The sequence below is a fragment of the Phalacrocorax carbo genome, chromosome 8, assembly GCF_963921805.1.
Source record: "Phalacrocorax carbo chromosome 8, bPhaCar2.1, whole genome shotgun sequence".
Taxonomy (NCBI): Eukaryota; Metazoa; Chordata; class Aves; order Suliformes; family Phalacrocoracidae; genus Phalacrocorax; species Phalacrocorax carbo.
In genome coordinates, this window is record NC_087520.1 from 10,619,760 (window position 1) to 10,634,239 (window position 14,480).

At 45.1% G+C, this 14,480-nt stretch overlaps 1 protein-coding gene across 6 annotated transcripts in view; it reads left to right on the forward strand.

The window, feature by feature from the left end:
• NSD1 (nuclear receptor binding SET domain protein 1) overlaps positions 1–14,480 on the forward strand; it is a 67,709-nt gene that overhangs the window by 43,153 nt on the left and 10,076 nt on the right. For all 6 annotated transcript variants that reach the window (XM_064458634.1, XM_064458635.1, XM_064458636.1 and 3 more), the window contains 8 exons: positions 236–392; positions 689–894; positions 1,467–1,579; positions 4,225–4,494; positions 5,858–5,974; positions 7,395–7,536; positions 7,990–8,096; positions 11,236–11,440. In XM_064458634.1, the coding sequence (XP_064314704.1) occupies positions 236–392; positions 689–894; positions 1,467–1,579; positions 4,225–4,494; positions 5,858–5,974; positions 7,395–7,536; positions 7,990–8,096; positions 11,236–11,440 (1,317 nt within the window). The remainder of the gene's footprint in view (positions 1–235; positions 393–688; positions 895–1,466; positions 1,580–4,224; positions 4,495–5,857; positions 5,975–7,394; positions 7,537–7,989; positions 8,097–11,235; positions 11,441–14,480) is intronic.

Consider the following 14,480-nt stretch of genomic DNA (forward strand, 5'->3'; position numbering starts at 1 on the left):
CAGTGAGAACTGCAGAGAACAGTTCCTGTCCATCCCCATTTAAGTCTAACTTCAGGCTGGAACTTTTTCTGGATCCTTAGAAGGGTTCTTTGTGTAGCAGGAGGAGGGCACCAGCTGTTGAAAAGTGTTTGCAGAAGAGCAGCATGCCCTTTTCTCAGCTGTTTCTGTCTGGACATGTGGAGTCTGGGGCTTCTGCACAGTGACTCTGGTAAATTCCTCCTCCTTTTGTTTGCAGGGGGCAGCCTTTTATGCTGTGAGTCGTGCCCAGCTGCGTTTCACCGTGAGTGTCTAAACATTGAGATGCCAGAGGGAAGCTGGTATTGTAATGATTGCAAGGCAGGCAAAAAGCCACACTACAAGGAAGTAGTCTGGGTGAAAGTTGGGCGATACAGGTAGGTGAAGGTAGGACAGACTTGTCCCCATCCCTTCTTCATGCAGTGCTCATGGTGATTGAGGTGAGAAGCTGCTCCTCTTCAGGGTGCAGCGCAGCAGCCTCTGACTTTTTTTGCATGCATGTAGCAGCTGGTAAAATGCGTGCTTTCCTCCTCCAGTAGCCTCTTGTCTCCCCACTAGTCTTGCTGGTAGCCCTCCCACACTTTTTCCCCCATGTGTCTGTGCAGTAGCATGCTTCTGAGGTGTTGGGAAGTGCAGAAGCCAGAGGATTCATCTGCCCTTCCTTGTGTTGCAGGTGGTGGCCAGCTGAGATTTGCCATCCTAGGACAATTCCTGTCAACATCCAGAAAATGAAACATGACATTGGCGAGTTCCCTGTGTTGTTCTTTGGCTCCAAGGATTACTTGTGGACCCACCAGGCCCGTGTGTTCCCTTACATGGAAGGTGATGTCAGCAGCAAAGACAAGATGGGGAAGGGCGTGGATGGTATATACAAAAAAGGTAACGTAACTTGTCTTCATCCAGGGAGATACATGTTCTGTTTCTCTTCGTTCCCATTTGGAGAAATTGCATTCTTATAACAGGGAAAATATCTTTTTAGAGCTAACACTAAATGAAATCTGCAGAATGAGCAGCTGCTTATCTATCATTCAGCGTACCCAGAATGGTCATTGGTCTGAGCTCGCAGAGTGGGAGAAGCCTATGCAGATCTTTAATGCTTTTCCAGCTCTGACATAGCTGCTCCAAATCTGAGCGATCTGTGTCTATGATCTGTATATCAAAAGGCACTTGAGGGTTGTGAATACAGTTGCCTGACACTTCTGCCCAAAAGCAGGCAAAGCCAGCTCACAGTTTGGATGCTTCATTGCCCATGGGCTGGTCCCTTACTGTAACTCCTGTGAGTGCCCTGCTGCATTGGCCTTTTTGTCACCCTCCTCCAGTGAGCCTCTGCCTCCAAAGTACGCAGCCAGGGAGATTTGCTTGTGGAGCTGCGAGGACTGGGTGGACACTGGCAGCCCAGCAATGTGTGAGCAGAGGGAGATCCTTGCAACACACTCTGTTCTCTCACTTAGCTCTTCAGGAAGCTGCAGTAAGATTTGAAGAGTTGAAGGCACAGAAAGAACTGAGACAGCTTCAGGAAGACAAAAAGAATGACAAGAAACCTCCTCCCTACAAACACATCAAGGTGAGGGCAGGTGGGGGAGGGCAGGTGCAGAAGAGAACTCTTGAGCTGTCAGTGCAGGTGATTTACAGGTATAGACAACCATTTCTACTGTTTGGACCTCTGGCTGCATTTGAAGGTTATTTTGGTCCTCTTGGCATCTTCAGACATCCTCCACAGAAAGGATTCATGTATGCACAGCGCTGTATGGAAGCTGGACACCAGTAATAGAGGTACTCCGATTTACTGGAACAGATCTAGACATCTCTCTGCTGTTCCATGTCAGTTGTGTGGTCTGAAGGATGTGTCTCTCTACCTTGGGGACTTACAGGAGAGTACTAGTAATACACAGTATGGTTAAGTACTGTGTGCTATTGATGGCAAGGTGGGCATCCCAGGAGATGGTCAGGGTGCAGTGGAGGAGAGCTGTGGGGAGGATGGTAACCCACACTGGAGCTTGACAGTATCTTGTTTCATCTCTGTTGTTGTTTTGTATCTTTTTCTGTATCAGTTGGTGACTGAATAGAAATATTGAAATGGATGAATGTGTTGGAATAATCGGCCCTTCTGCTGAGTTTTGGGAAACTTTTCAAGTTTAGGGCTGTGTTTTGAGATGGAATTGGAGGAGCAAGAGAAGTCATACGGGATGGAGGTGACGAGAGGGGAGCTGTGGTCAGGCGGGTACATGTGCTTGAGATGTGGATCCAGACTGATCAGAAACCCAGTGACTCAGGGACTACGTTCCTCTTTTTTCATTGCTTCTGTCTGCTCCTTCCCTTTTTTACATGGCAAACTATGAAATCTAAACTGATTGCTGGCACTTCTTATTTCTAGCTAGGATTTCTAGACAGGCAGGTATATCCTGCATGAGTTACAGTGCAGTGTAAAAAACACAACTGAATGCTGTGGAAACAGTATAGGCCAGGCAGCTTCAGTGGAGGAAATACAGTTTCTCATTATAGGTATTTTTAAGCCTAAGTCTGGCCGCAACATGAAGGAACTTTGGAAGCAGTGTGGAGCCATTGAAATACCCTTTAAATATAAATAGTAATGGTCACGGTCATTAGCTGTGGCAGCGCTTCTGAGGTCTGGGTGCAAGCTTTTTGTCTCTGTGAAGGCAAAGCAGTTCACAGGAGCATAAGGTGAACTGGAGAAGGCTTCAGGGTGGAATGGCTGAAGCTGGCTGTGTCCACTCCCATCCTGGCCTTCTGAGGAGATTAGCACTTCAGGATCCATCCTGAGGAGCGGCAACACAAGAGGCTGCTGCAAAATACACTTGGGATCCTTCATCACATCAGGGTTGTGGCTAGTCCATGCATCACCCTGTTTTGGAGCTGGTTTTGTACCAGCAGTGCCTCAGAGAGAAGGCCAGGCCTGCTGGGCATGCGTGCATGCTGAGAAGGGGCACCATGACACCGTGGTCACCTGGGGTGTGCCAGAGCCAGCAAGGGCTCCTCTGTCTGCCTGGTGGTGGACAGTCCTAATCCTGTGAGTCTCGTCGCTCTTATCTGATGAGCTAACAGTCTGAGTAAGAGATGGGAAGCAGCAGAGGAGAACACCAGAGTGACAAGGAAGGGGGGAGGCAGTATTAGGAGGAAGGGGAGGCTCTGTGTGTTGAAGAGATTAATCTGGGGGTTCTGCAGGTTTGCTTTTAAACGAAGGAGTGTAAGAGCTCGGCCAGCCTGTGCAGGCAACCAGCACAGAAGCTTAGCTCTGTGGGTGGGACTAGATAAATTGTGTGTGGGCTGGAATAGTTTAGCTAAACAATCCTCTCCTTTCATGTTATGGGAAAGGAAAGGGAGATGATGGTATTGCTCACCTGGGCAAGGAACAGCAGGGAGCTTTCCTTCAGTGTCTCTCTCCAAAGTCCTGACTCTCTGTTGCCTGCCTTTCAGTGTTCGCTGCCTTTAACCAAAACCAAAGGACCCTGCTCGTGCCACAGACATGCCAGTCGCTTCTCCACCTGGTGCTGCACTCTGCTTCCTTCCGGAGTGGTTTTTAGAGAGCTCCTTGGCTTAACTCTGAGCTCCTCTTTGGGCCTTCCAACCCCAGCCTTGTCTGGTTTTTCTTTCATTTACATCTGCAGGACAGTTGGGTAGGGAGCTAACTGCTTGTGGCCTAGTGCGTAGGTAGGTCCTCTGTACTCTGTCATGGGCGTGCCAGCCTGTTTCTCATAGTGACAGCTGAGAGCACAAAACAGCTTGAAGGTAACAGATTCAAAACCCAGGGCTGTAAGGAAAAGCTAAGGAAAAGGACGTGACACTGAGAGACTGGAGAAGGTGCTGTTTCACGCAGAAAATGGTTTGGTGTCGGTCACAGGTATGGTGTGTACCCAGCAAGAGCGCTGGGCCACCTGGGCCAGATGTCGGCACAGTGGTGATGGGAGGGGGACACTTGGCAGCCTCTCCCCTGTCCATGGGGTCACAGAATACACATTACACTGGTGATGCTAATGGGGGACTTGCACCCTCCTTAAATCTTTCCTCTGACCGTATACCTCTTGAAATAGTGTGTCCAGAAGCACGTATGTGCCTGTACTTGGGTCCTTCTGCCCCTTGCTGTAACTAACTCGCACTGCAGCCTGTCAGTTCATAGGCGAGGGTTGTGTGTAGAAGTGGCTGTCAGGATAACCTGTTCATAAGAGCTAATATCCTTCATGTACATTCAAGGTGAACCGGCCAGTGGGTAAGGTGCAGATCTTCACTGCAGACCTGTCCGAGATACCACGTTGCAACTGCAAACCAACAGATGAAAACCCATGCGGCCTGGACTCTGAATGCATCAATCGCATGTTGCTCTATGAATGCCACCCCATGGTCTGCCCTGCTGGGGAGCGCTGCCAGAACCAGTGCTTCTCCAAGCGGCAGTATCCCGAGGTACAAATTTTCCGCACACTGGCACGAGGCTGGGGCTTGCAAGCCAAAACAGACATCAGAAAGGTACGCACTCTGTTTCTGCATGTAGTTTTCTCTTGCCACTTCTCTCTTGCTAAGTGTTGGTTTCAATAGATCAGAAAAATTACTATCTTCCACAATTTGAAGATGACTTTTTGCCATAGAGTGCCATTTATGAAAGAAGTGGATTAATTTTAACTTTCCCAGTCCTGACAAGAATGTTGGCTCAGTTAACCAAGAAAATGGTTTGCATGTTGGTGTCCCACAGGGTAAGAAGATGATTGCTCGATCTGTGTGCTTGTATGGACAATGGGCTTTATGAGTATACCAGAACACTGGCCTGAAGATGATGCTCTGGATTTCCAGATGGGGAGCAGTGATTATACGTTACCCCCAGTCTTGAGTAGCCAGGCTTTTCTAGCATGAAAATCTTGTATCAGAAACTGAAACCAGGGCCTGGCTCTTAGAAAAGGGTAATGTCTTGGAGATGGCTGTTATTATTGCTGAAACTAATATCTCTGGCTAAAACACTTGGATATATTTTTTTTAAAATCTAGAGAATAGTAGTTCTATGGACACATGTCTGTGCTGAGCAAAGAAGGAAGAATGGTAAAGCAAAGAGAACCCCAAAGCTAAGAAAGGGTGAAGTGAAACAGAGGACAGTTGCACAGTAGGAGAAGAATGCCTGAAAAAGGAGTAGGGAAAATATGCTATGGGGGAGGGCTTGATAGCAGAAGGAGAAAAGTGAGTCTGTCTTCTTTAGGCTTTGCTGCCTACTGTGATATAGTTAAAGGATCCTTCTGCCATTCCATTCACCTGTTACATTTTACTTTCAGCAGATGGTCTGGAAACAGCAAAACTCAGTTATTTAATGGAGGCACCTATTAGCCACAGTGGTTCAGAGCTGGGGTTCCCTTTGATGGTTGATGTATGGTTTCTGCAGTACTTCACTACAGGGGAGCTCCATGGCAGATTCACTGCAGGAGCAGGTGCCCTAGGTGCATCATGCTGCTCAGTGTGGTTAGTCCCAAAAAGGATATTGTTTCCAGCTGGGCTGCAATTATGCAGTGCTTTGAGCTTTGCAGCAGAGAACTGTTCTTGTGGTCTACTTTTATGCTGTCCCTGAATGTTAATTCTTTCTGCAGCACAAAGAATAATCTGATGGCCGTTGCTGCTTTATTTAATTTATTTCAAATTATTTGTTGAGAGTGTGAAACGGATGTATGATTCGGGGTTCTTAGTGAAGATTATAGGTTAAGCTGGCTGTAAAGCACAGAGGAAGATTTTTATGAAAAGGTTTCCCCAAAGGAAATGGGAACTAAGTTTTAGCACAAAAGTGGCTGTCCCTCCATCCTGGAGGGAATTTGTCTCATCTTACCAGCTTCTTGTTTTTTTTTTTCTCTGGCAGGGTGAATTTGTTAATGAGTATGTCGGGGAGCTAATTGATGAAGAGGAGTGCCGAGCCCGAATCCGCTATGCTCAGGAGCATGACATCACCAATTTCTACATGTTGACACTGGATAAGGTATATGGGAGGAATTTTTCTTGCCAAGATCCTAGACAGAAGTAAAATGATTGCAAGGAAGGCATGAATAGGGGTCGTCTTCAGCAAGTAAAAAGGTGCTAAGAGTTGCTGATGAGCTGGTCTGCATTTCCACTAAAGAGAAGACTACAAGAATGGACTTAAAGTGCAGTAGAGAAGTTTCAGGTTGGCTGTTAGGAGGAAAGTCTGAACCAGCCGTTGGAGGCGAGGCAGTTGTCTGAGTGCAGTTGTCTGAGGTTCATAGATCCTGTTTCAGCGTAACAGGGGGCATTTGTAACCTCAGGATCCTTCCCAGTATCTGAACTGTGGAGAGTCCGGAACTGGGCTGATGTGTGCCAGAGAGGCCACCAGTCCTCGGGTGTACAAGTATCAGGCACATGAGCCCCTGGTTTAAGTTCAGATCCCAGATCTTGCTGATCTAAGTAGAGGGGTGGTTTGTTACACCCACAGACTCCTCAGTGGGTCCTGGAGGCCAGGTTGTTGGTGTGAGCTCCTGGCTTTTGGAGATAAGTAGTTTTGTCAGCTGCTTTCCACACTTCGTCACTCAACATTGGAAAGATTAGAAGGAAACCATGAAAGCATGCATGGGAAGAAGCTGTCAAGTGTGGGACACGATGACAATGGGACTGCTTTCTGGGTCTCCCATCTTGCTGGAAATTCACACTGACCATATCTTGTTCTCCCTTGTCTGGCTGATGGGTGGGAGCAGGGGCAAGATTAAATGTTAATATCTCATTATTACAAAACCAAATCTCAGTTGCAGCTGCCCTATCCTTTCTGATGTGGTCTAACAAATAGTAGTGTACTGTACAGAAGTGTACCTCACATGTGACATACTGTTCCTGTTTTCCTACTGTACATTGATGTACAAGAAATAGGAACTGGTATTTTACTTTTAAGCAGAAGCTGGTCTGGAACCACAAGTGCTGCCTTGGAAGTGTGCTGGTGTGGTGTTTATCCAATACTGACACCGCAGGAAGGGCTAAGTTCCCAGAAAGCAGCAGTAGCACTTTCCTGGCTGTTTGGGAGCCCGTTTGTCTTTGAAGAGGAAGATGATGCTTCACAGGAGACTATATTGGTGTATAATCTGCCAGCCCCAACGAGAGACATCAGCGTGTAGCAACTGGTTGGGTGTCTGTCAATTGTCCAGGCAACACAGTGACACCTGTCCCTTATGCTTAGTTAAAACACATGTACAAACTCAGGTGCTTTGCAAGTGTCATCAGATGCCTCTGTTATCATTTCCACTACTGATTAATGCTTTCCTGGTATACTGGTACCTGGGCTGCAGTGGCTTGAGCTGGAAATGACAGTTGATTAAATGTGTTTTCCTGTTTGTTTTTTGTTTGTTTGGTGTTTTTTTTTGTTTTGGTTTGGTTTTTTTGTTCTTTTGCAATTCCAGGATCGAATCATTGATGCTGGGCCAAAGGGCAATTATGCTCGATTCATGAACCATTGCTGCCAGCCAAACTGTGAGACTCAGAAATGGTGTGTGAATGGTGATACTCGGGTTGGGCTCTTCGCAATTGTAAATATCAAAGCTGGTAAGGAATCCCGCTTTGTCAGTACCTGCAGTTAAAAGCATGGGAGTGTTTCTGTAAGGAAAGGGGAGGGTTTGTAGCTCCCTGGGAAGATACTTAATTTTTGTTTTCACATAGGCAGTCATGAGTCTTAACACCAGCATTGACATAATGAAACACATACATCCATGGTATAAATGGAGGGTCATAGTTCTAATTTACAGGGTCAAGAAATGGAACTAAGCATGCTACAGCGTGGGGCTGAATGCCCTTTTTGGCTGTAGTATGTGGCAGGAGTGTGGGGTTGCACTGAATTTTCAATCCACACAGATCTGTGGGGAGATTAATAGTTGGTATCCTTGCGGAGCTGTGACAGTCATTTGTGTCATATTTCAAAAGTTCTTTCAGTTAAGTAATAAGACATTATACCCCATAGTTCATTACAACTTGCTTGGTTTCAATCTGCTTTTGTGCCAGGGACAGAGCTGACTTTCAACTACAATCTGGAGTGTTTGGGAAATGGAAAGACTGTCTGTAAATGTGGTGCCCCAAATTGCAGTGGCTTCCTAGGAGTACGGCCAAAGGTATGATGCTTCCTTTAAGCTTTTGTTCTTCCAAATCACCTCTTTGCATAGATGTGTATCATTTGTTGCAGACATCTGAGGAAGGGTAGTTCGGGAAGGGTAACCCAGTTTCAGTGTGGCCATGAAAACACCACTTGAAATGAGTTGAATATCCAAGTTTTCATTCTGAGAACTTAGATCTTAGACCTGAATTATTCGAGTTGCTATAAATAATGACAGGAAATTGTATTTTACAACAAAAGAGTAAATGAAAGGTTTTTTTCAGAATTTTCTGCTTACCAGTATGACAATTTCCATTGTGTTAGAGGGGCAAAGGACAGGCATGGGAAAGACTTCCATCGTATAACCAAGAAACCACAACTCAGCCCATTTCCCAAAGTACTGGACCGAGTAAATTGTGAGCATGTATGGAAGGCCAGCAAACTCACATTCCTTCAGACTTGGAGTTGCTTTAGAGCCAGAAGGCTTCTGCATCGCCATCTTTGCTGCAATAAGAAAGTTCCTGAGTTTTTTCCTTCTTTTGGTTAAGCAACTGAAGTGCACACATCAGACAGGAATAAGAAATTTCCCATATCTGTATTAGGGAAATCACTAGCTTTTAGAAGTCACCGACTTCAGAGAGCTTAATGTTGTGCTGATTCTCACTGGGAAAAGGAAATAACAGGAGTAGTTGGCCAAGTTCCCAGCTGTCACCAGCTAAATCTAAGTCTCAGCTGTTGGTTTGTTTCAAGAGCTTCTCCAAATCAGTCTATAATCCCTCTGCTCTGGCATGGGCTTACCCACAGTTAAGGGTTAAAAGCTCCAGCAGCACAGTTGTTAAGCCCTGTCAATATATACTGACAGTTTTGCGAATTCTCCAGAGATCTTAGTTCTGCAGAAAAATTAACTTACGATTAAAAAAATAGATGTCTTCAGAAGTTGGCAGATGAGCTGAATTACACATCTGATGTATTTAGTTCTTTTTTGGGGTTGTGATTTAAAGTTCAATTGATTTTTTTTTTTACTGCTCCTGTGTTAGACATGGCCTGACTGTCATTTTTGCCCTGAAACCAGAGGTTGCATGATGGAAATCAGAGAAAGGTGCCTTTTAGTTGGCATTAATGTTCCATTGTGATGCCTGAGGTGACTCATTCCATCTTGATGAGATGGGCTAAGAAACAATGCCCAAGAAAACAGTACCTTGGGGGATTGGGGTTTTTTTCAAATTCATCCCCACACTAGATGCATTTTTAGGCTTCCTGAAGATACAGCAGGACAAAACGCTGATGATACTCCGGTTCACACTTAAAAGTGACCTTTCTAACTGTGAGTGTGGAAGAATGCATGGGAGTCTGTTGTACTGCTGTGAGCAAGCTGGAATCGCTTAGTCCAGCTGTTAGACCCTGCTTAGACATTCAAATTAGCTGTGAAAGGTTTTTCTTGTTCTCTTTGTAATTAGATGGCCGAGGTACTAGGCGCTGAGAATAGGTGGAATAGTTCAGGTGGAGTGATTTCACTGCCTGCATTTTTCAATGATAAGAAAGGCCTGACTTGTTCCTTTTGTCTATGGGAATGATGGTATGAAAACAGAAATATCCACATGTGAAGGGGAAGGAAACAATCAAGAGATACAACTCCCTGGTGGCAGGATGGCTGGATAACCTCTGCTGCTGAATTCTGAAATTTTAGGTCTGTAGACAAAGGTTTTTAAATGTTTTGGTGGTTTTGTTCTTAATCTTGATAGGAGAGTGATGGAAAGAGTGCCTAATGTTTATGCAGAATAAAGGATGCAGAAATGGACTCAGGCATAGTTTCAGTACACCAAGATGTTCTGCCTGAAGAACACACGTTTGGATACAAAAATGTGGAAAATGGCATAAAATTTAGCTCATGTTTGTTTAAATAAACTGAACTGATAGTGTGTTGATGAGGTCACTGACTGACAGGTAGGATCATTTTTGTGGAGTTAAATGTTTGGTACAGTGGGAGGCTTGCCTGGAGAGGATCCATGCTAGGGGGTTAGGAGTGGCCTGAGGACCTAGCTTGAAGTGGGGGTGGGGGTGGGAACAACGTTGGAGGAAGTCTCAGGCCAGAGAAGAAAACACTTAAGCCATTTAGATGCTAGTCTTGGGACCGGTTGTGGTTATTTCATTACTGCCTGTAACTCAGCTGTTGGAAGCGTGGTATTTAACTGTACTGATGACATGAGGATGTCAGGTGTCATTGGTGTGGGAGTGGATGGGGCAATAGCAAAAGAATAACTGAGTATAACTAGGAATGGGCCAGAGTTCAGAGATTGAGTATGCCGGAGTACCCACCTGGAGGGTAATAGCAGAAGGAAGTCTGCCTTGAGAAGGTTATCGATGAGCCATCATGGTGGAGAAGGAGCTGTTGTGCTCTTTAGCTGCCCCAGGACTGAGCTGGTGTTGTGATGCAGCTGTGAAAAAGGCATATATGGTGCTTTGGGAGGGATTTCCTATTCTTTTGGAGAAGCGTTGGTGTTATTTTACTCAGCGTGTGAGGTGTCGTCTGAAGTGGCATGTATAACTCTGTAACTTGTGTTTGGGAGAAATAAACTTTAGGAAGACTGAGGGTGCAGACTGTGAAAGTGTTTGGTTTGTGAGGAGGAGTGCGTGTCCCGGTGGTTACTTCAGAGAGAGAAGAACTTAGGCTGGAAAAAAGCAGCACTGACACAAGAACAAATAGATGTAAACTGATCACAGGTAAATTCTGACTGAAAATGGAGAGAGGAGTGAGGAACGTCAAAAAGTGTAGGAAGGCCTGGGAGGGACTCCTCATGAGTCATAGGTGCAAGGAGACCTGACTGCTTTGACCATGGACCTGAAAAGTCTATGAGAGGTGGCATGAGCTCAGTGACACCAGGCAGCACCTGGCTTCTCTTTCTGCTGTTGCTAATTGTATATATCCCATGTTTAACCAGGGTTTGGTGCAGAGCTTCCAGGTTCCTTATTAAAAAAAATGAGAACTATTTGCTGTTGTAAATTGGTTCCCAAATACTAAGAAGCACTGTAGAGATGCTGCATACGTTTCAGGTATGGCTGGCAGTGGGATTTTTGTTTGTGATTATCTCCACTGTAGCAGGAAGGGAACAGATGGAAGGGGCAGAGACCTGCATTAACTGACGTTGTCTCACCCACAGAGCCAACCCAGCCTCACCGAGGAAAAGTCCAAGAAGCTAAAGAGACGGCCGCAGATGAAGCGCAGGTCACAGGCGGAGGTGCTGAAGGAGCGAGAGGACGAGTGTTTCAGCTGTGGGGATGGAGGGCAGCTAGTTTCTTGTAAGAAGCCAGGCTGCCCCAAGGTGTACCACGCAGACTGCCTCAACCTGACCAAGAGACCTGCAGGTCAGTGCTCCACATGGCTGGGCTTGGGTCACAGCATTGCCTTGAGGTGTCCCAGGTGCTGCTCATCACCTTGCATTCACTTCACAGCATCTTAAAATGCAGAGATATCTTCCTCGCTTGTCTGTGGTCCATACAATACAACCCTGGTTTGCACCCCACTGTGACTGAAAAAAGATGAATTAATTGCTGAAGGGGGAGCTGGTCCTTGCCTAATAAATGGTGCCTGTGAGCTGCCCCATCCTTGGGGCCTGGCAGAGGACGGTCCTAATAATAGTTGAGGTGTTGGTGTGTTGAATGGTGAGGAAAAGCACTGATAGAAAACAGGAGTTAGAGTAGAATGTGTTAGATATTTGAATAGCCATGAGTTCATAGTTAAGGAAGAGAGCGGCATCTTAGTTTGTGGTGAAATGAGGGCAGAAATTTGAAATAAAAAGAAGACATATTCAGAAAGTACTTCTCGTTGGGTGCAGAGAAATAAATAGGCTCCCTGTGTGTGAGTGATAGAACAGCTTCGCATTCATTAGTACCTCAGGAGAGTGTAAAGTAACATAAATTAGAAGGAAAGATTTAAGTTGCATTTAAAAGTTGTAAAGGAGCTGGTTGAGGGGTGTGTTTCATTTGCAGTTTCAATTTGTCTTAGTCACTAAAGGGGTTCCTGGCACCTTTAATGAGTGTTCAGGTTTAACCAATGCTCAGAAAGGGAAGAAGTCTGACCTGAGTCTTGGTAGGCCAACTAGCTCGATGTCTGCCAGGCCAGGAGGATGGAAAAGCTGATATGGGATCAAGTGCCTAAAGAATTAAATGGTAAGAATATAAACAATACTAGATGACAAGAGTTTAGGTAGAACAACTCATCAAACCTAATTTAGGGGTTTTTTGCTAAGATAATAAATTTAGTTAATAAAAGCAACTGCATTGAAGTAATTTGTTTAGGAGGCTGTAAATCTTCTGATTTAGTACTCTAAGCATTGTCATAATTAGAAATTCTCTGTGCGGCTCTGTACAGTATTTTCTGAACACATCAGAGGCAGGCTGAGAAACATGGAACCAAGCAGTCTCTGAAAGTAACTGCCAGGAGAGTCATTGCAACCGAGTGTTTCTGCCGGTGCACCATGGGGAGCCAGAACTGAGTGTTCAGCGCCTCTAGCTGTAATTTGGCAGAAGGTGTGGAGGATCTAGTAGCATGTTTTGTAGATGACAGAAATTCTGTGTGTGCGTGTGTTAAGTTTTGGGGAGAATAGGACATTTATACAGAAGAGCTTGGATTGCTCATTGAACAAACGCTGTAACAGAGCAATGTGAAAGCCAACAGGAGCACAGTTCATTCCTATGGAAACATCATCATTCAGGGTGAGGGAGTCCTGAATATCACCTTTCTCTCCTTTTTTGTGTGCTAAGACAGGGCACTCTAACATTCTGGCAGGTTTTCCCATGGTTTAAAGTCTCTGATAAAGGAGAATCCAGCATTTAGCCTGTTCCCCAGCTTTCTATTTGAAAAGCTTCTCCTAACAGCCTGACTTGAAAGAACAAAGGATTGCCATCTCTCCGATACCCATTTTTTGTACACATTGGGAGACTATTATCTCCTTAGTAATTTTTCTGGCTTTAACAAACACAGCCTCTCCTTGCATCTCTTATCTTTTAAAATTACTATTCTTGGTCTGCTCTGGACTGTCCCACCTGCCTACACGTTTTTTAAACTGCGGTAACAAGTATCTTAACAGTATTGCAGCTAAAGCCTTGCTAATGCTGACAGAACAAAAAAACCTATATTTTGTGGTTTACATATAATATTTCAGGAAATGAGATTTTACTTGTTTTTCAGAAGTAGCTTCTATATTTATGTAATGTTTGTGATTTGCCCTATCATCCTTGAGTCCCCTTGTCTTGATCCTCTTCACATACTTATTTTATTTCTTCCTCCTGCACTCCTGCTTTGCATTGGCCTTTATTTAATTGCACCTTTTTGATGCAAAACCATTTGTCCAGTTTAAATTCTGAGCGTGTCTAACAAGATTTTTGCAGTTCTTCACAGCATTGTTATTATCTACCCATTTCTGTAAGCGTATTTACTGTTCTGCTTCCAAGAATTTAAATTAAAAAACAAACTAAAATAGGTTCCTGAAGGGTGTCATTGGAAATGCCCCCTCAGTTTGCCAGAAGACCACTAATAGCAGTTTTTCAGACAGTTGTCGCCATTTTACCATCTTCACGTGTAGGTTGTTGTTTTTGTAGCCTGCTCCTTAGAGTATCATACTGGACATGAAAGGTTCAGCACTTCTTACTTCAGATGTTTCTTCTGCCATGCGAATTGCTGTCGAGTAATTGGAATTTCCTGCTTGTTTGCATGTTACTAATTGTGTGATCTTACTTTCAAGAGCTCCTCTGCTCCAGGCTGTCTCTGGAGAAGCTGTTTATTCATTAGGCCTTTTATCCTGTCAAAGACCATTAGAGTGGTTTGATAGGATTTATCCTTCCTGCAATATACTGGCAGGTTCTGACTTGTTTTATTTTCCATCTGTACAAATGACCTTGTATAATAATAGTCCCAGAGTTCTTCCGGTGGCCAAAGTGAGTGTTGAGTGTGGCTGTCTGGGCTGCTGATGGTGCAGGGGGAGCAGTCAGTGCAGCAGCACTGTGAGCCCAAAAGAAGGAAAACTGCAGAAGAAAAACATCCCTGCTCTGAAAAGGATGCTGAAAAATTGGAGAAGATATAGAAAAACAGCGTACATATTTTGAGACCAGACAGAAACAGTGGACTGGCTTCAGAGGAGGGGAAAACAGGCTACATGTTGCCTTCAACCCCAGGAGAAAAGCAGCGTGAGAGAGGGGAGTGGAAAGCTGTTGTTGCACAAGTGCATGGAGAAATGCCCACAGCTGCTCAGTGCCGTGCTGCAGTTGCGCTCCCTTCCAGCCTCCCTGGAAAAGAGCTGGTAGCCAAAGCCACAGATGTGTGGGCTTGGTTCAGCGAGGCTGGGGAAGTGCTCCAACCTGGGCAGTATCCATGGCTGCCCTCTGTCATCGCTTGTGCTCTGAGTGC